Genomic DNA, 22,022 nt, shown 5'->3' with positions numbered 1-22,022 from the left:
GTATTTCAGGCATTATTTGAGGTGTATATATAATGCTTTTCCTTGTGGCCAAACAAAGTAGTTTTTAAATCAGTAAAAGCATAAAGACAGCTCTCTTTCTAATGACATTATAATTTCTGTTCCTGAACTTTAGTTGGTTGCAGTATGGTGGCCCATCAGGTAACATGCAGGGAAGGTACAGAAAATATGCTAGCGCTCCCTCTCACAATACTCTTACTTGGCAGATTCCGTTTAAAGATTCTTTGCAAACTTGAAAAACATGGGATGTTTTGACAGCATGCCATTACAGCATTTAGAGGAGAGACTATAGATATTCAGTGATGAACAGAAAAGGGAATACAGACATTCAGATCTCTTTTGTTCCATTATGCTGAACCAGATTGCACTTCAGAAGAGGGTTTATCAAGATCTAAACTGAAGTTGCTGCTCCAGCAAGTGGGAAATGTCTTAAAAGGAATTCAAGGAATGGTGTTGAATGTGTATCTAATGTAACAAACTGATACTGTCCTTGGAACTGAAGTTGACTTTCTTCTACAACTAAATTTTCTGAGTCTGCAAAGTACAAGAAAAAGAAAACACTTTATTCAAGGAAATGTCAGGAGTAGTTTTGTTTAAGCTAGAATGCAGCTGCCACTTAACAATGGAAAGTACATCGTGCTTTTTCTTCAGTTTGCCTAATGCACAAAGTCACAAAATGATGACTTTGTCACTTCTATCTGTTAGTAGTAGCTTGAGCTTTTGTGACCTTTATAGAATGGCACGGTTAAAAACTTCTTTTGCATTAAGGTGAGGATTACCTAGTAGAATTGGCACTATGTCAAATTCCTTAAAGGCAAATCCAGAGAAGCAGCCCAGGAGAGAACAGTCTGAATCTAGCCTAGAATAGACTAGTATAACATATAGCAAATGTTTGCAGTGCAAGGAAACTGCAGACATCAATCAGAAAGTTGTGAGCCGCCTAGAGTGGTCTATTGACTAGATAGGCAGGATATAAATAAAATAAATAAAATAATAAATAAATAAATAATAAAGTTGATGGTTCAAGGAAGAAGCCCATTGAATGAAAGCAATGATCTGTTAAGCTCAGCTTCCTGTTACCAACTTCTGGGCTTTCCAGAAGTTCATTGATGGATTACAAGAAGGTTATGAAAGAAGCAGCATTCTTAACAAGAGATATTCAAAGGTATACTGCCTCTGAACACTGAGATTTCATTTCATTAGTAAGAACCATCAAAAGGCTATCATGCAGAATACCCATTAAAGCCTTCTGAAACAGTCGCAACAAATTTCAGAAATGATTTGTGCTGTGTGAAGCATTGTCACTTCTGTTTCTGAATATACTGCCTGTCCCCAAGTTATAGTGATAAGAAGAATTACAACAAGCCTTTCTCTTTTTCCACACCATAGGTAATTTACCATTTCTACCTTTTTTATCTGAAGTACCTTTCTTTAAACATAGAAAGCCCAAATGCCTTAAGCCTGCCATTAAAAGAGGTGCTTTATCTCTTAAAACACTTTTACTACTATTTCCTGCACTTTTTTCAGCTTTTTGATTTTTTTTAACATGGAACAGCCAGTACTTTACTAAATGTGTATCCTGTGCAATATTCCAAAATTGGCCCTATTCTAAAATTATATTTTACTGTATTGACTGGCTTAGTTTCAGTAGTTATTTCAATTGGGCCTAACATGGAATTTATCATTTTTATCGATACCAGACACAGACATTTCAGTAAATTTCCCACTATGTTCCTAAGATCTTTTTCCTGACAGTCATTCCCACATTCCCGGTTCAGATCTCAAAAGCCTGTTCTGGACATTTCATATATAGGTTGATTACAACAATAGACTAAAGCTAGAATCTGATGATATGCTTCTTCTGGGTTTCTCTGCTTCGTTCTCAGTAGCCCTTCCTTCTTTCTGAGGCTCTTGGGCACTCCTGATCTGGAAAAACTGGGAAATCCTATACGATGGTGCCTCAACTTATGAACTTAATTGGTTCCGGAACTCAGGTCATAACTCGAAATGGTTGTAAGTTGAAGCACCATTTCCTATAGGATTTATTGAAATGCAATTAATCTGTTCCGGCCAAAGGAAAAAAAATCACCAAAAAACCACACAAATAAACCACTGCAAGACCCATTGGAAACACGATTAATCAATTCTGGCTGAAGGAAAAAGAGAAAGAAAAGCAAACAAACTGTGCAAGTCCCTTTGGAAACGCAAAAAAAAAGCAAAGCAAAAAGCAAACAGACACTGCAAGACCCTTCGGAAATGCAGAAAAAGCAAAGCAAAAAGCAAACAGACACTGCAAGACCCTTCAGAAATGCAAAAAAGCAAACAAACCCTGCAAGACCCTTTGGAAATGCAAAAAAGCAAAGCAAAAAGCAAACAAACCCTTCAAGACCCATCGGAAATGGGGAAAAAGAAAACCAAAAAGCAAACAAACCCTGCAAGACCCATCAGAAATGCAAAAAAGAAAAAAGAAAAAGAAAAAACAAAGACTGCAAGACCCATCACAGCACAGAAACATAACCCCACAACTTCATTTTTTTCTTCCCTCGGTGTATACCCTCCCCTTTCCAAAATACATATTCCAATAATACACTCCATATTTTCTTAAAATCATTATTTTTGATATGCTTCTTCTTATTTTCATATCACATGTCAGTTTATCATTAATTGGCATATTCCATAGTTCTCTATACCATACCTCTAAATTGAGTTAGTTATAATTTTTCCAGTTTCTTGCAAAAATTAACCTTGCTGTAATCATTATTACTATTAAGTCCGTATTTTCTTTCAACAATTGATCTTTCTTAACCAAATTCAATAAAGCCATTGATGGGGACATTTTAATATTTAATCCAGTTATTTCCCTTATTTCTTTAAAAAATTGCTTCCACTCTTGCTTTCTTACTTCACATGACCACCACATATGTATATATGTCCCCTTCTCTTTTTTACACCTCCAGCATAGTGATGATACATTTTTATTTATTATATTCAGTTTTACTGGTGTTAAATACCAGAAAATGGATTGAATGAAATTTAAAGCATTATTAATGCTAGTCCTGAGGGTGATGGGGGCACTGATGTAATATGTAATTGTATTTTATAGTGGTGGTAGGTTTATGTTGTGTAAGTTGTTAAAAATAAATAATTAAAAAAAAAAAGAAACATAAGCCCCCCAGCCCAAAACCACGCTGCAAAACCCACCCAGAACAGTTTTTCAAAAAGCAGAAAACAGCATCTTACCTTACCAGACAGTGCGAAGCCTCCTCCAATCGCACACTCTCTAACTGCTGGGGCGAAAGAGTGACAAAGAATCAGCCTCTTCGCCACGAAGGGTTAGCAATTTGAATTTCCCGCCTTTTTCCCCTGCCTTTTTTGTTCGCAACTTGAAGCTCTGATCGCAAGTCGAAGCAAAATTTTGCGGCCCAAGCTGGTCGTAGCTCAAAATGGTCATAAGTCGGGACGTTCGTAAGTCGAGGCACCACTGTAGTTTTTTGGGTACTCTGAGTGCTGTAAAAGGAGGAGAAAAGAAAATAATAAATTCAAATAGTGCCAGATCCAAAATTAATCTGAATATGTTTGAAATTACTCAGATATTACCCAGTGTATTCGTGTCTGATAAACAGAAAAAGTTAATTAAACGATTTTACCATTATTGAGGAGTGTGGGTTGTACTTTTCTAGTTACAGTGGTGCCTCACATTACGATGTTAATTCATTCCAGTGAAATCGCTGTAGAACGAAAACATCGTTTCGTAAAGCGAAATTAAAAAGCCCATAGAAACGCATTAAAACCCGATTAATGTGTTCCTATGGGCTTGAAACTCACAGTCCAGCGAAAATCCTCCATAGCGCAGCCATTGGAATCCGTCCCAGAAAACAGCGGGCGGCCATTTTTTTTTACCCAGCGGCCATTTTGAAACCTCCGATCAGCTGTAGGAAAATCATTGTTTTGAGAGAATCGGTTCCCGAAGCAGGGAACCAATCATCGTAAAGTGAAAAAACTCCATAGGAAACATCGTTTTGCGATCGCAAAAACTTCATCGTTATGCGATTTCATCGTAAAACGGAGCACTCGTCTTGCGAGGCACCGCTGTATTTAAAATATAGATGAAATTACTTCCTCTGAATCAGTAGCTGAAGAATTAGAGAATCTCATTATCCTCTCTACCCAACTTGTTGGAATATAATCTGTGCATCCTAGATTAAAAATGGAAGGATGGGTGGGAACAGTTCAACACATTTGCTGCATTTCCTATTTGATATGGCAATTGGGGACAAGTTCTTCCACCTGCAGGTCTCCTCAAGAGAAACTTAGTAATGTGAAACTTACTTGGTGAAACTAACCAAAGTGTTCTAAAGAAGAGTGTGCTTCTATCTTAGTTCCTATTTTAAGCTGGGGTCCACATGGTAAAGTACTGTATGATTGACCAGGAGCTGTAACTTGTATTACAACTTGGTTAGCATGCAATCTGCTTGTATTAGTAATACATTGATATGGAGATGCATCCTATTTTTGGAGGGGTCTTGTACTACATGAGCAATTGAACGAACATTTTGCTGGAAGAAACAATGGATTTGATCTTGTTAATTAGGAATGGCCTTTAAACACAATGGCTTTTAGAGTATAGTTAAGGCTACATAAGATGTGAAAAATATAACGTTATTAATAAGAATGTCTTTTCTGATATTAAATTCAGGAAGAAGCAGAAAATTTCATCCTTTTGGGTGATTCTTCATAGTATTTGGACCCATGCAGTTTAAAAACTACAATGGGGAAATGCTTGTAGCAAATCCTTACACAATAAGTAAAAAAGAGAAGCCCCCAAGTAGTTTATGGATGTGGGTGCCATTATAAGAACCATTATTCAGTGTTTTTCTTCGCTTGAAACAACTTTTTCTACTTTCTTTTATATAGCACATAGAAAGTCTTGTTTCATAAGAGACAATTTGGTATTTGAGAGTGAGTTTGTTATGAAATACAACAGAACTTCGATTCTGAAGCTTAAAATGGTGTCTTTCACTTCTTTCAAGTTTTTGCTGGAGGATCTGTCTAAAACAGGAAGTGGTAGGAGCTTAATTTGACATTTTTATCCTCATAAACAGAAAGACCTCATCTGGTGAAGGGAAAGTGTCTGGTGTGTGGGGAAGGAGAGGGTGAGAAAGTAAGGAAATGGACATGTTTATACTATATTGCTAACCATAGGAAAGTCTTATGACTAAATTTGGAGAAAAAATGTTTGCTTAATAATTAGCCTAGTATGCTGAAGAAGTTGAACTTTAGCATATTTGTCTCTGCGTTTGGCAATCTAGTTTGCATCTTTAATACACATTGTTCATAAGCTTAAATAACTCTGAGCCCAATTCTCTTCTGCTGCTTTAGCTGCTTTGACACCAACCCTCTGCTTGTACACTTGAAGTTATATCCAATTTTGCCACCCATGGCTAAATAAATACTGTAATTTAAAGCTACATAGTGGCAGCTTTTATGATCGATAAGAGATATCAGAGATCCTCCTGTACTCTGTACTCTTCATTCCCCCAAAGTCAACATCAGGCCTGACTCTCAGCACTAGAGAGAGGAAAATGTTATAGTCTGGAATGGTCTGTAGTTTGTTGGTGGTAGATGTGAACGTTCTCATTCGGGAGTTACAGGTGACAGCCAATCATGTTCTGTTATTTTCTCCTTTTGGGGTCACAGAGTAGCTTGTTCCTGGCTACTACCTCTGCCATGCCAAGATGGGTTTTTTCTTAATTTGCTTATGGGATATTGTAGATTGAGAAAATCCATGAGTTTTGAGTCTGTTTTGTAAATCCAAACAGATCTGGTTATATTAGATTATTTCGCTATAGGTAATTGTTACTGTGGTATGTTTAGGCTAGAAGTTGGGATTGTGTAAGTATGTTTAGTAATAAGTGGGTCTGTGACATAGTCAAGCGATGCGTTGTCCACTTGCAGTTGCACAGTGATGTCAAGGAAGTCTGTTGTGTAAACTGTGCTAGGCTCAGATTGGTGGTAGGTTGATAGTTTGAAGATCTGGTGGAAAGAAATGATATGTTTCCATGAGTTCACACGTTAAAGATGTTGTCTTTTTATCTCCAATAAAGGAGGATTTTTGGGGTACAGAAGCTGAAATGCTATTCCAGCTCAGCCATGAATATGTTTGCATACAGCATCAGTGGTGCGTCTGTTGTGATTTGTATGGGCCATGAAGACATGTAAAAACATATGTGAAGATTTATATTAGAGCTTTATAAAAAGATGTATAAAAGAGTTTGTTACAACTCTTTTTTCAAAAAATGTATTAATAATTTGGGATAAAGTAAGGGTAAAGTGGGATATGAGGGGGGAAGGAGAAACACAAAATGTACTGACATCCAATCTATTCATGTTGCAATATCAAATTAACTTTCCGCTTTTCTACAATTTGATTGCCCTCCAGGTTTTAACTTACATTTACATCCTAGTTTAAATCCATGTCATTCAAGAACTAGCTGGTGCCTCAAGCCATTTATATAATAAATCCCATCGTTCAGTTGCCTTTTGTATTGGACAGTCTTTCAACACTTCTGATAAAACATCCATTTCTGTCGCTTCCCAGATCTTCTCAATAAGTTCCTCTTGTTTCGGTATCACTGATTTCTTCCAATTATTGGCATAAAGAATTATGGGTGCAGTGACTATATATATAACTAGGTAGTTCTTTGTCTTATCTATATTGACTGGTATGCTCAGTAGAAACAGTTCTGGGGTTAGTGGAACATTACAAAGCAATATTTTTGTAACAGAGTATGTACAGTGGTGCCCCGCATAGCGACGTTAATCCGTTCCGGATTAATTGTCGCTATGTGGAAACATCGCTAAACAGAACGGAAAACCCCATAGAAACGCCTTCAACTGAGTTTAATGCGTTCCTATGGGGCCCTAAACTCACCGTTCTGCGATGTTCCTCCATAGCGCTGCCATTTTCGCTGCCCTCAGTAAGCGAGGGCAGCAAAAATGGTTGTGGCGGCCATTTTGGAGCCGCCGATCAACTGTGTGAAAATGGGGCCTTTGGGAGACCAAAGCCCCCATTTTTACACAGCCAGAGTGCTCGCGGCGAAAATGCCGCGAAAACACACACACACACACACACACACACACACACACACACACACAAACCACAAACATAACCCCCCACCCTCCAAAACCCACACAGAAATTTTTTTAAAAAGGACTTACCGGTCCGAAGCCTCCCGGCGCTCCGCTGGTTCTGTGTGACCGGGGGTGAGCAGCCAGGGCCCCGGCCTGCTCTAGCCACCCGGCCCTCCGCTGCCTTTGGAGCTTTCAAAGGGCTTCCTCCAATGTCGGGGAAAGCACTTTGAAACCTCTGAAGGCACCGATTGTGGTGGCGAGGACCCCCAGGGAGGTCTCCCATGGTGGCATGCAAGCCCTGGGAGACCTCCCTGGGGGTCCCCACCACCACAATGGGCGGCTTCGGAGCTATCTGAAGCCAAAAAGGCAGTGAGAAAATGCGGGAAGTTCGAACTTCCCGCGTTTTCTCCCTACCTTTTTGGCTTCAGAAGCAAGCTGGGGAATCCTTGCAAACAACGCTGGGTCCCCCTCGCGCTGGGATGAGCTCATCCCAGCCCAAAGAGGACCCATCATTGCTTGCAAGGATTCCTCCCCCCTTGCTTCTGAAGCCAAAAAGGCACAGAGAAAGTGCATTTCTCCCTACCTTTTTGGTTTCAGAAGCAAGCTGGGGAATCCTTGCAAACAACGCTGGGTCCCCCTCGCGCTGGGATGAGCTCATCCCAGCCTGAAGAGGACCCATCGTTGCTTGCAAGGATTCCCCCCCCCCCCTTGCTTCTGAAGCCAAAAAGGCACGGAGAAAGTGCATTTCTCCCTACCTTTTTGGCTTCAGAAGCAAGCTGGGGAATCCTTGCAAACAACGCTGGGTCCCCCTCGCGCTGGGATGAGCTCATCCCAGCCCGAAGAAGACTCAACGTTGCTTGCAAGGAGGGAGACGATTCCTCTCTGGCTGCGGGCTTGCTTCTCCTTTGGAAAAGCAAGCCACCCAGGCAGGGAGGAATCGTCTCCCTCCTTGCAAGCAAGGAGCAAATGTCGGCCGGCCGGCCAGCGCTTCAGAGCGGCCGCGGGAGAGACCTCGCGTGCGGCCGCTCCAATGCACTCACTGGGGGCCTATGGGGAAAAATCGCAAAGCGATTTTTCCCCATAGGAAACATCAGTATGCGATTGCATTTGCGATCGCAAAGTCCGCATCGGTATGCGGATTCTTCGTTAAACGGGGCGCTCGTTATGCGAGGCACCACTGTACTGCTATCCAATATTGTTTCACTACTCTGCAAGTCCACCACTTATGGTAAAAGCTTCCCTCATGTGCTTCACAATTCCAACAAACTTTTGACACCTTTGTCTAAATCTCTGACAATTTTTCTGGAGTCATATGCCATGTTACAACTCTTGATTTACAGTTCAGACTGCTGCCTATAGTCTTGCAATGAATTGCAAGGTACATTACCTGAGGGATCAAGCTCTTTTGCTGTCCCTCGTAATACCGTTTGTTGAATATGGAGATAGAACTGATATCACACTGAACATTTTATAGTCCTACACAAAAAGCTCATTTATCTTCAGTTCTTCTCTTGGAGAACTTATAAAGGAATAGAAAATCTAGACATTTCATTAACCCCAAGGTTTAATAGCGTATTTCTGCAGTGTTAATAAAATATATCGGGAAAACCATGGGGAGGCAGAGGGCTTTTTAAATTGCCCTTCCCCGAGCAAGGTACAAAGTAGAATTTACTTGAGGCTGCCAGAATTCTTTGAACACCTCAGCCCAGTACAGGAGTTGTGCAAATTATATGCAACTAAGGACCACCTTGCGTCCTTTTCAAGGAGAAAGGCGGGGTAAAGATATTTTAAATAAATAAAATTAATGGATAACAAATGTACTGGTTGTTGTGTGAGGCCTGTATAATGTTATTTGCTAAGATAGTGAACTGCACATCTCATGGAGTTCCAGAAAGCATTTTATGCTGAGTTTTATGTCTCCTTATAATATTCTTCTTTATAAACATTCCAACTTCTTTCCCATGAAATATTGTGGTCTTTGTAGGTAAGTGATACATGCTGTAGCTGAATTGGCATATTTGTAGCAGCCTAACTGCCTGGTATGTTCTAATTCCTCCCAGTCCTATGACTTTTTTAACCAGCTTTTGCTTTGCCTTAATACTTAATGTCTTACTAATGTGGCAGGAGCCAAATGGGGTGATATATTCTATACCTTAATTTATGGGGGCAGGGGTAACAACCTGTGGTAATCATTCTAGACTTTTGGCGGAAGCAATCTGTCCTTCTCTTATCAATCAGCTAGCCATGGGGAAAAGAAGGTCACTTACTGTAGGTTGGAAGAGAGATATCTGAAGGAGACAACAACAAGCAGCCCCTGACATATTACTCAGGAGGAAAAAAGTGCACTGCTGATGTAGATGGAAAATGGAGAATTTAAATGAAGCATAAGAGTGTGAAACATAGAGAGGGATGTGTAATAAAGAATGTTCAGTGCCAGATGATTTATAAAGTCTTTGGATCCGTCACGTTCCCAGGGAGTTTCAACAGGCAACAGTCCAATAAACCAGTCCAATATCAGAAGTCCAGAAGATGCAAAGCAGATACCAAAATGCCAAAGCCAAAATACAAACTGTAGCCAGCAGTTAGAGCCCAAAGTCAAGGGTCCAGAGAACAGGGTCCAGGATAAGCAGGAGCATGGATGCGAGCCAGAGTGTTGACTTGTTGCTTCCAGAAACTTCCAAGCCTCTGGGTGCAGATTTTATAGCAGCAGCAGTCATCTAAACACTTCATCGTGCTAAAACTCAGGGCTGGTCGACCTGATGTTCCTATGGGAAGCATTCATGCGAGCCTCGGACCTTCATTTCATGAGTCCTTGCTGAAGCTTATCCCTTACTCTGGCTACTGGGGGAGGAGAATCTGGTGGTGATTCAGTTGTCTGTGCTTCTAATTGCCCAGCATTTTCCTCAGCTGTAATGAACCACTCAGATTCAAGATCTTCTTCAGCTGAACTCATGACAGGATCCAGGATTATTCACTAAAGTGTTTTAGAGCAGGGGTCCCCAACCCCCGGTCCGCGGCCCGGTTCCAGTCCATGGGCTTCCTTGAACTGGGCTGTGGACACGGATCTCTACCCCCCCACCCGCACATACAGTGGGCGTGTTGCACTTGCATAGGGGTGTGTAGACTTGCGAAGGGGCATCACGCTCATGGGTGGCTGTGTCCTGTGAGCACAACACAACACACCCACCCATGAGCGTGACATGCCCACCTGTGAGTCTGGGAGTGCCCCTGCCCCCCCCGCACATGGAGCCTGAACCCCCCAACCCAAAAAGGTTGGGAACCGCTGGTTCAGTGCATGAATCTATACTATTGCATAAATTTTAAAAGTATTAAGAGGCATCTGCTAAGGAATGCATTCTGAATTCTAATAGGTTTTGATTCTGTAAAGTGTAGGGCACAGTCTTCTTCATGCTTACTGGGAACTAATAATCTTTGACCTCATTGAAATCTTGAGGAGGAGGAAGAGAAGGAGGAGGTCTTTTAATATAACCATGGTTTCTCAGAGGGTCTAAATTGGGAAGAGCTCTAGTTAATTTAAGCTATGACTATTCAAGCAAGTCAAAATTAGACCGACTTTTTAGCAATCTATGGTGTTCCTGTGTCAGAAATAATGAGAAACTGGTTGCTTTAAAGCAGCCATTCTCAACCTTTTCTGGCTACCCCCCACGAGCTCTTCTCAGGTTCCAGTACCCCCCCACACACACACACAAATAAGGATACAATAAGAAAACATTAACTTTCTGACATGCATGACAACACTTTTAAAAAGACTGTATGAAATTAAACATCTGTTAGGCCTCCTTGAGCTTGATGCTTTTCTGCAAATGTATATAGTATCAGGCTCCAGATTAGACAAGGATAGTCAGAGGTCACCTCTTGTCGCATTATCAATTCTGTTCCTGGGTTTTATCAAGGAAACTACTTTGCTGAACCCACACTCAACCAAATATGTTGAGGGAAAGGCAATTTAAAAATGTTAGACTTTCTCCCACAGTGTTGGAAATTTTTTTTTTTTGGCAGATCACTCTTAATCCAAAAATCTTTTTGAAACTGATTCAACTGGCAATGTGCAGTTAAATCACTCTAAAGAACAATCAAACTCTCTTGAATTTCTGCCTCAACTTGGGTGAGTTGTACTTCAGATGGATTCAGAATCTAATTCAGGATTCAGATTTAACAGGTCATCAAATCTTTCTTGCATATCGTGTATCTGCTTGAGATGCTTCACATAAGGTCATGAATGAAGTGAAATGGGATGTAGCGTTGTGTTCTCTTGAGCAACAGATAGAAAGAAGAATGTACTGTACAAGATTTTTTTGTTTGATTGATTTTGCTTTTTGTTTGTTTGTTTGGTGCTCCAGAGTCTGAAATCTTGAGAGGTTTATTCATGGGTCCTGTGCCTCCTGGTAGGACCTCCAAAAGCTCAGATGAAACCTGGGCCATGTCATATTTTGAGCTCCCTCATTGTGTGGGGCATTATGGGGAATTTTTGGTACTGTAGTTTAAAATCAGAAGTTAAATATTTCAGTCTTCTCCTTCATGCATAAGGGGAGATTAACTAGAAGTACTGTAGAAGGTTTATACAGAAATATTTATTTATCAAGAAACCATCAATTTTTACTATATTTGAACAGGGCCGTATTGTAAAGAGTTGTACCATTTTTTGCAGAGAGGTATTCAGAGCATATTCTATCCTGTTGTTTGCAGTATCATTGTAAGAATGTGTCACAAGCAGAGTGATAATCAGGGCTTGAAAAATGTACATGTCTGTGATGAGTGAAAAATGCTAGTCAATAAGTCACAGTTTCCTCCCTGCCTGCCTCCTTTCCCTCCACCTGTCTCTCTTTCTCTTTAATCCTGCAGTCCTCCCCCCCCCACTCCCAGTGCAAAAGGAAAACTGCCCTCTTCTCGTGAGAAGAGAGTTCGAACGGCACATAGAGTTATAGCTCTTCAGGAGAATGTAGAGTAGTCCCATGCTGGAGAATATGGAGATTCCCTGCTCCCAGTTTCAAATGAACAAGGACACATCCTGGGGTGGGAGGGAACCATGGCTCCTTAAGATGCCAGGTGCTTTTGCTGGAGACATTCAAAAGAAAGGCATTCAAAAATACAAGCTTCATGATCCCACAGGCACCCAGGTAATAAAGCAACCCAAGTTTGAGGGTATAGATAATTGATTCCCAATCTTGGGTCACCCAGATGTCCTTAGACTGGTTCTTGTGCTGGCCAACTGCTGGTGAATACTCCTTGGAATTGCAGTCCAAGAACACTTTCTTTGATTTTTTCAGATGCCTGATCTGCTAATAAATCAAGTGCAGATTCATATCAAGAAAATAGCCAGTCTTGAAGAACTGAAAAAACCTCAAGGACCTATGGAGAATGAATTTATAAATAATACTTCAGTGACTGGGATGTACAATGACTCCAGATTAATGAAGTTACAAATGGACAAAAAAGTTTGAATGTGATAAAAAATAAATTATTGAGATGGGAATGGCTGTCACAAAGATGAGCTTTTTGGAACACTGCTACGGATGGCATATTAACATCTATGTCAATATTTGATACTTCCACATGGGCAGAAACATCCTTGGAAAGTTTTGGTAAAAGGAAGTAACATTACTTGTATCTCATTACAAAGACCTTTTGCAACACAAGGGCAAAGAAGACATAATTCAGAAAGCCCTGGATGAATGGTATTAATTCAAAATATGTGCAAAAGGTCTGTCATCAGTGAACTACCATGAGGAAAGAACCACCTATTCTTCTGCAGCTCCTTAAAATTGCCTCTGTTCTACCAGTTTCTACAGTTAGTTGTGAAACGGCTATCAGACAGATGAATCTGATAAAAAATAAATTCAGATCATGTTTAGAGACTGAAAGCTTAGATGACCTTATGTTGGTGAATCTAAATGGATCTCCACTACAAGAGTTTAACCTACTACAGCCATTGACAAATGGTTGTTGTTGTTTAGTCGTTAAGTCATGTCTGACTCTTTGTGACCCCATGGACCAGAGCATGCCAGGCCCTCTTGTCTTCCACTGCCCTCCTGGAGTTTGGTCAAATTCATTTGGTAGCTTCAATGACACTGTCCAACCATCTCGTCCTTTGTCGTCCCCTTCTCCTCTTACCCTCACGCTTTCCCAACATCAGGGTCTTTTCCAGGGAGTCTTCTCTTCTCATGAGATGGCCAAAGTATTGGAGCCTCAGCTTCAGGATCTGGCCTTCCAGTGAGCATTCAGGACTGATTTCCTTCAAAATGGATAGGTTTGTTCTCTTTGCAGTCCAGGGGACTCTCAAGAGCCTCCTCCAGCACCACAGTTCAAAGGCATCAATTCTTCGGCGATCTGCTTACTTTATGGTCCAGCTCTCACTTCCATACATCGCTACAGGAAAAACCATAGCTTTGACTATGCGGACCTTTGTTGGCAAGGTGATGTCTCTGCTTTTTATGATACTGTCTAGGTTTGTCATCACTTTCCTCCCAAGAAGCAGGAGTCTTTTAATTTTGTGGCTGTTGTCACCATCTGCAGTGGAGCCCAGGAAGGTAAAATCTGTCACTGCCTCCATATCTTCCCTTTCTATTTACCAGGAGGTGATGGGACCAGTGGCCATGATCTTAGTTTTTTTGATGTTGAGCTTCAGACCATTTTTTGTGCTCTCCTCTTTCACCCTCATTAAGAGGTTCTTTAATTCCTCCTCACTTTCTGCCACCAGAGTGGTATCATCTGCATATCTGAGGTTGTTGATATTTCTTCCAGCAATCTTAATTCCAGTCTGGGATTCCTCCAGTCCAGCCTTTCACATGATGTATTCTGCATATAAGTTAAATAAGCAGGGAGACAATATACAGCCTTGTCGTACTCCTTTCCCAATTTTGAAGCAATCAGTTGTTCCATATCCAGTTCTAACTGTTGCTTCCTGTCCCACATACAGATTTCTCAGGAGACAGATAAGGTGGTCAGGCACTCTCATTTCTTTAAGAAGTTGCCATAGTTTGTTGTGGTCCACACAGTCAAAGACTTTTGCGCACTCAGTGAAGCAGAAGTAGATGTTTTTCTGGAACTCTCTGGATTTCTCCATAATCCAGCGCATGTTAGCATTTTGGTCTCTAGTTCCTTTGCCCCTTTGAAATCCAGCTTGTACTTCTGGGAGTTCTCAGTCCACATACTGCTGAAGCCTACCTTGTAAGATTTTGAGCATAACCTTGCTAGCGTGTGATATGAGTGCAATTGTAGTGTAGTTTGAGCATTTTTTGGCACTGCCCTTCTTTGGGATTGACATGTAAACTGATCTTTTCCAATCCTCTGGCCACTGCTGAGTTTTCCAAACTTGCTGGCATATTGAGAGTAGCACTTTAACAGCATCATCATTTAAGATTTTAAATAGTTCGACTGGAATGCCATCACCTCCACTGGCCTTGTTGTTAGCCATGCTTTCTAAGGCCCACTTGACTTCACTCTCCAGGATGTCCGGCTCAAGGTCAGCAACCACATTGTCTGGGTTGTCCAGGACATCCAGATCTTTCTAGTATAATTCTTCTGCGTATTCTTGCCACCTCTTCTTGATGTCTTCTGCTTCTTTGAGGTCCCTGCCATTTTAGTCTTTTATCATGTCCATCTTTGCACAAAATGTTCCTTTCATATCTACAATTTTCTTAAAAAGATCTCTGTTTTTTCCCTTTCTATTATTTTCCTCTATATCTTTGCACTGTTCATTTAAGATGGCTCTCTTGTCTCTCCTTGCTATTCTTTGTAAGTCTGCATTCAATTTTCTGTAACTTTCCCTATCCCCCTTGTTAGTTTTTGTTGCTGCCTCCTGTACAATGTTACGAGCCTCCATCCATAGTTCTTCAGGCATGATAAATGGTACTTCAGTGCTAAAACTACCAGGCATGTTCAAGGACAAAAGTGCAACACCTCAGACAGCACTGCATTTTCTACTAAGAAGACATAGGCGAATGCTGTGTACGTAATACAATTTATTTTGGGTTTGTATGCATTGTTACATAGAAATAAAAGGGAACAAGGGCCTAGTTTAAATTTGCTAACATAAATTGCAAGGCTATAGTCCGGTCATGCTGACTGGTGAAATTTTTGAGTGACTGGCGAAACATTCTAAATTTTTCAAGCCCTGGTGATCATAATGTTAAAATAGCAATGGAACAGAGAGAGAGGAGCTAAAGAGAGCTAAAAATACATGTTTAAATTTTTTTTCAACTCATATGGAAAGAGGTATGAAAGGAAAGAATGACCATTACATGAAAGAGAAAAGTAATGCTGAGGTACTAGGACACCACTTCCCTACTAAAATGCAGACATAACAAAAAGAAAATAATATAATATGTATTATTTATAGCTAGAGATGTAGTTCAGTATTAAAACCTTGTCCAAATACTGAACAAAAAGTTGACTATATAATTAAGAGGAATAGATACAGTAAAGTAGCAACAAATAAAAGCCAGATTGTAAGGGTGTGAGTAGTGAATTAGTAAGAACTGAGAAGATAAGTAAGAATAAATAAGAATGAGTAATTCTAACAACTATAAGTTCCATAAGGTGACCTTTGGAATGAGAAAACAGGAAGAGAAGGAAAAAAGGATCAAGAGGATCAAAAGAAGATGAGATATAAAGCACACACACAAAAAAAACCAGATGAGAATATAAGCTTTAAAAATAAGTAATACAGTAACAAAGAACAGTGGTGCAAGAGTTTACAAAATAAGAGTGGAAGAGAGCTTTTCTTAAAATTGGGAGATTTTGAAAAGAGTAATACAAAGCATGGCTGTTAAAAGAGATGGAAAAGATTTTTAAAAATTACCAAGAGATTAATTAAAAACAGTGCAAGAAGAGGAGCACGGCTCAAATTAACTAGGGTCCCTATTTTAGATTCAAGATGGTAAACTAAAATTGCTGCTTTTTAGTATCTACTGTAGTCTACTATAAATGAGGATGAATGTGAATATCCCCGTCCCAGCTGGACTTAATGAGGGTCCAGCCCCTAGGACCGGACCGTCCACTCACACATCCCAGTACCACAAAGGTCCTGCTCTTCCAGCCATTGGTGCCAGAAGCTCTACTGTTTCCCTGTTCTGTTGGCCAGTCCAGGCAGGAGGAAGGAGGATGAGTCTCTCCGCACAGCTGATGAGCAGCCAGCCAAGCAGGGAAACAGCAGAGCTCCTGATGCCGTTGGTGGGAAGAGTGGGACTTTCACAGCGCCAGGACACATGAGTGGACAAGCCGGTCCCAGGGGCTGGACCCTCATTAGGTCCAGCTGCGACAGGGACATTTGTATTCATTTACATACCAATATCCCCATCTCCAGTGTCTACATAAGTGCCTACATGTACCATATTTTTCTGTGTATAAGACGCTACTTTTTCCTAAAATCATTACACTAAAAGGAGTGTCTTTTACTCAGAAGTAAGCTAAGAACACAGAGAGAACAGAACGGCCCTTGTCTCTGCAAACAGGCTTCCTTCAGTCACGAGGTTTAGCTTCCTCCAATCAAGAGCCTTATGGAACTGACATCAGCTGATGCTGAACAAACCAATTGGAACACACCTCATTGGAGGTGGAGCCTGTAGGCTCAGGTGCAACATAGATCCCTAATATCTGAGTGTTCTGAGGCCAAAGGCTGAATACTCAAATCTACGTTTTGTTAATTTTGGGGCTAGAAAAATGGGAGAGGTGTCTTATAAATGGGGGCATCTTTTTATTACGATATTTTTTTTCAGTCATGTGCTTCGGCAGGCAGTTTGCTGCAAGATTGGAGTAGCAGACCTACATTTTTGGGGCCCTGCAGCTTGAACTGCTGTGGGGGGCACTTCATAACCAGCAACGAGGTCTGGGTACCCACTCTTATTTTCTTTAAAGGAGGTGTTTCACAAGAGATCACCATAATTATTTTTAAAGGTGGACTAAAGTTGTCTTTGAAGCCCTTCTGGGATCAGGGGCCCTGAAGCTTAAGTTTCATAGTACAGTAGATCCACCCCTGAAGGTTGTTACTGGATATGGGCACAAATTGAGCCATCCTTATATGAGCCGACTTGTTGTCCCTTGCATGCTTGCCCATTCTTCGTGTTACACACACTTCCTTTCCCGCCTTCGCAGCGTGATGTCCCACTCACCATTTGCAGTGTCCTCTTCCTCTTTCTCCCTCTGCCAACCATTCAAAGCAGTGGGACAGGAATTCTTGCCTCCTCATCTGCGTGGTGGGCTGAGGGAGAAGGAGGAAGGAGGAAGAGGACGCTGCAAACAGGGAGTGGGTTGTTGCTCTGGGGAGGCGGGGAGGAAAGCACGCACAACCGAAGGAATGGGTGAGTGTGTAGGGGAGGCAGGCACTGTGCCCACACAACACCTGTGCAAGCTCAGTGACTCCTCGGCCCAAAGATGGACAACTTAATTTGTGCCCATCTCTAGTTGTTACAGTTTTTAAAAATTATTTTTCCAGGAAGTATCGAGGAACATTGAGAAGCATTTGGGAGTACAAAAAAGGCTTGTGTGCTGTGGGCCTACTGCTCTCATAAGATGATATTATGATTATTTTGACAGTTACACGAAGAGAGATGGATTACAATCTAAAAACTAGAATGTATCTCAGTGATATGTTTAATGTCATGGATAGTTTCGGCTCCACGAGTACTCAGCAGAATCTGATTCACTCAACTGATGAAGCCTTCTATGAACAGAATGGGGAAATCACTGGATTTCATAGGCTGATGGAGGCCTCCTGCTTGTGGAGGAAATTACTGTAGCTGAATTCTGCCCTTTGTGTATATAGTCTTACCCAAGCAGCCATCTACAAGACTGGGATAATAATACTGTCCTATTTCATAAGATTGTTGTTAAGAGTTATTGAGATCATGTATATGAGAAACTTTGATTCCACAGAAAAAGTGATATTTATTTATAGTGAGAATCAATGGCTGGAATTCTGGTGCACAGCTCCATGCATGTAAAAGTTTACGATGTCATCAGCCATGGGTTTTTAAGCTTTAATTTCGTTTTTCCTCCCCCACATCAAGCTCCAAGGCTCTCTAGCAATTCCTGTTTGCTAGATTTTCAGCTATTAGAGGCTCTCCCGAAGGCTTCCCCAGGTTGAAAGGGATCCCCAAGGAGCCTTGGAACTTGAGAAGTGGGGGACATGAAGGTTTAAGTTGTAGATTAAAGCCCATGGCTGGTGACATTATCAGCTTTTTCAAGTGTGGAGTTCCACAGCAGGGTTCTGGCCAGTATTGGTTACTACCACAGAAGCTGGCATTTCATAGTATGTTTCTCTACAGATGCAGCAACTTGAAAAACAAGTTATTGATGCAGATCGTCAAGCAGAAAAGGCGTTTCAGCAGGTATGTTCATAACGAGCAAATACACGAAATAGCAGTATTTTTAAAGTTACATTAATATATATTCATTTTATTTATTTTGTCTTTTGACCCTGTTCTGGAACAAGCTTTGCCTGTGAAAGCAGCACATAATATTAATTGTAAACTATATTGTAGACTCTGTTGTATGGCTTACAAATTAAACATAGGATACATAAACATAAGAAAGGACTGCAACCACTAGGTAATATTATTTTGATTTTAATCTGACCCCAGTTGGCAAACCTAATGAGTTTATCACCCCAATTCCCAAATGAAGAATTCAAATTTTCTGTGTCACACCTGCCTGCTCCCCGGCCAAACAGAAACATGTTTGTAGTGTTCAGCCATGCCCTCACCTGTCCGTCACAGCTGAGCAGTGGAAAAGGAGCCAATGAGGGAACGGAAGGTGGTGCAAAAGGGGGAGGGGCTGGGATATAAAGGAGTGTATGGAGTATGTGAGACAGAGTTCTGTGAGTCTGAGAGACAGTGTGCCAGAAAGTCAGTGAGAGTTAGAAGCTGTGTGTTAGTGAGTTCAGTGAGTGAGAGAAATTGATTATCAACTGGTGATTTACTTATTATATTTTACTGATCAAATAAACAAGATTAAGTTTTAAAGTAACACTGGTCTCTCTGATTAATTGATATTGAAATTGAAATACTGGTGGCAGCTACTTGAGAAGAGGAGTGAGCACTCCTGGAGGCCTGAGACAATAGAGGCTCCAGCGTGCACGCTACAATGTTCATTTCAAAGAAAGGCCAAATGGGGAAGTCTTGTGTGCACACATGTTCTGCGCTGCTTTGTTTGAAGGATTGGGATGTGATATTCAATTCACAGCTGCCTCAGCTGTAACCTTAAAGCAACAACCAGACTACTTTCTGCAGTTCTCCTGACTTGTATCTAAGAAAGACATGCCTAGTGAAACCCATCATGCCAAGAACTTTTTGACTTTACATCTAAGAGTAACTTTCCTGGCAAAATCCATCTTGTCATGAACTTTTTGACTGTTAAGTTCTTTACATTGTTACAAGCCTGATGAAGTGATGTTTAATCTATGAAAGCTCGCATATTGTATGATTATTTTTAGTGGTCTATAAGGTATAACCTATTTTTGTATTTGATTTTCTATTTACCTCACAACTCCCCTTTATTTCAGTAAATAAAACAAAATGCATAGAATGGTTGGAAAAGTCAGAGAGAAGAAATTGGATTGATCATGCCAGAATAAAGTTTGAACTGGGAATAAATATTTATAGTTGTACTTTAAGCATGGTGGAGCAGAGGGAACTAGGCACTTTATAAAGATATGTTGGGGATTTTCCAGAAAAAAAAGTTTAGCTGGCTTTGCTTCAGGATGGTCAGAATGAGGAATACCAGATGTTGCTGAACTGTAGCTCCCATTGGCCTTACTCATAAAAGCCAGTGGTGATGAAAGCTGAGTATTGCAGTCCAACAACATCTGGAAGGTCACATTTTGTCTACCTCTTTTTTTTACTGGGTCTAAAGCACTGTGACTCTTCAAAGCCTCTCCAGTAATGGCTGTGTGAAGTCAGGTTCACAAAAACGAATAGTAGAGATAAGACTCCTCCATGTATCAAGACAACTCTGTGAAATTTCTTGTCATGCAGTTCCAGAGAGTTTTCCTTATGATGCTGTAGTAAAAACATGCTTGCATTAACCACCTGAAGAAGTTAGAAAGTTCTAATTGGAAATGGATTGTTAAGACATGCACACCTGGCAAATAGATTGTTGTGCTATCATCTGTGGCACTGTACATTCTCTTTTCTACATGAAAATGCATGAAGAAACACTAGGTAGGAACTGAGACCATTCTATAACCTTGTGAAATGTGCTTTGGACAGAAGATTTTGACAATATAAACATAATAGTTACTATAAGGATTCTTCCAGATTTGTTTCACTGGTGAAGCTGAGTATAGAAAGAAAGAATATAATGTTAAATGCTAGGAGAATAAATGCTTCTTATGCTTCATGTGATGCTTTCGTGACTTTCGCTGAAGGCTGTATAAACATACTAACAATTCATAGATGTCTGAGCTCTGACGTTCCTTTTCATCAGTTTTATTAGACATGTTCAGCCCTTTTCGCACCATCACATGTTCTACAATGAAGTATATTTATACAAAAGGGTGGAAAATGTTTTGAGATGAATTTTTTTTCTTTAATAGAATGGGAAAAGATTTGTGCCTGTAACTGCAATTTTAACTGTATAACTGACACACAAGCCAGACAACCAGTGGGACGAGTGCAGGAATTCTTAATTATCAAAATCTCCCCCTACTGGTAACATGATCCCCTATGCCAGGGGAGTCCAACCTTTCACCTTCCCTGGGCCACATTAGAAGATGAAAATTTGGTTTGGGCCGCACATACATTTGGTTTGGGCCGCATGGGGGGGCAGCCCTAGCCGTCCTCTGCAGCCCCGCTCCAAGTGCGCTTACCGGCAGCTGTGATCTCAGACAGCAGAGGCTGCCAGCTTCGACTCCGGCAGCTTTATGGGGCTGGGAGGGGGTCCACCTATTGACGGGGATGGCACAATGCAGTCACGCAGCCCCCCCTGTCCCCTCCCCTCCCACTCCTTCCTTCCTTCCCTCTCTCCCCCCCTACTGTTGTGACGTGCCCCGGCCACATTCCAGCCACAAGCGCTGGCAGTATATCTTGAAACTTTGGAATTTCTTTAAAAATAAAAAATTGCACTGGGCTGCATTACGAGCTGACCTGGGCCGCATGCGGCCCTCGGGCCGCAGGTTGGACAAGCCTGCCCTATGCAGATATAATTTACAGAACAGGATTTTGGTCACAGTATAGTAAGAAAGCAACATACCACTTATTTCATTTCCTAATAAAAATTTGCAACATTCAGTATATTTTTCAAAGTACACATGCCCCCCCCCATGTGTAGGAGCATGCCATACTGTTTGAGAATCACTGGTCTAGATCTAGGCAAAACTCTTCGTCATATAATGATTACAGATATTTAACTTGCCATTTAGTTATCCTAGTTGGCTAGGCATTGACATACATGTCAAGAATAGAGATGGGCATGAACCTCAGTTCAGAAGTTCATGCTGATTTCTACATGGGGCATTACGGGTGCCACACATTCCCTTCCGTGCCTCCTTGGTCGATGATGCACTCACTAGCCAGTGCACACTCCTCTCCTCCTCTTCCTCCTCTTCCTCTTTAGCTGTTTGACCAGTCCTTGGCAGGAGTGCAGGTTTGCCTGTCCTGCCTCCTTGTCTGAGTGGGCGGTCATCCAAGGAGGTGGGGCACAGAAGCTCCCGCTCGTGCCAGAGACTGGTCAAACAGCCAAAGAGGAGGAGGAAAGGAGTGTGTACCGGCTGAGAACCACTGATTTAAATTAACAGATTTCTGCTTATGTTTGTATAGCAGATGTTGATGTATTTTTATAGGGAGAGACTTGTTAGAAGGTTCATTTTGTTTAGGGTGTGCTGATCAAGTAGATTTATAATGAAAAATACTCTGATA

The 22,022-nt window shown here is 41.1% G+C and overlaps 1 protein-coding gene across 2 annotated transcripts in view; it reads left to right on the top strand.

Moving 5' to 3' along the window:
- Nucleotides 1-22,022, top strand: part of PLEKHH2 (pleckstrin homology, MyTH4 and FERM domain containing H2) — a 77,333-nt gene that overhangs the window by 8,379 nt on the left and 46,932 nt on the right. For both annotated transcript variants that reach the window (XM_072989509.2, XM_072989503.2), the window contains exon 3: nucleotides 18,435-18,497. In XM_072989509.2, the coding sequence (XP_072845610.2) occupies nucleotides 18,435-18,497 (63 nt within the window). The remainder of the gene's footprint in view (nucleotides 1-18,434; nucleotides 18,498-22,022) is intronic.

Source organism: Pogona vitticeps, chromosome 1, assembly GCF_051106095.1.
Source record: "Pogona vitticeps strain Pit_001003342236 chromosome 1, PviZW2.1, whole genome shotgun sequence".
Classification (NCBI taxonomy): domain Eukaryota; kingdom Metazoa; phylum Chordata; class Lepidosauria; order Squamata; family Agamidae; genus Pogona; species Pogona vitticeps.
The sequence above is the reverse complement of the archived record's forward strand: the minus strand, read 5'-3'. Positions and strand labels throughout refer to the sequence as shown.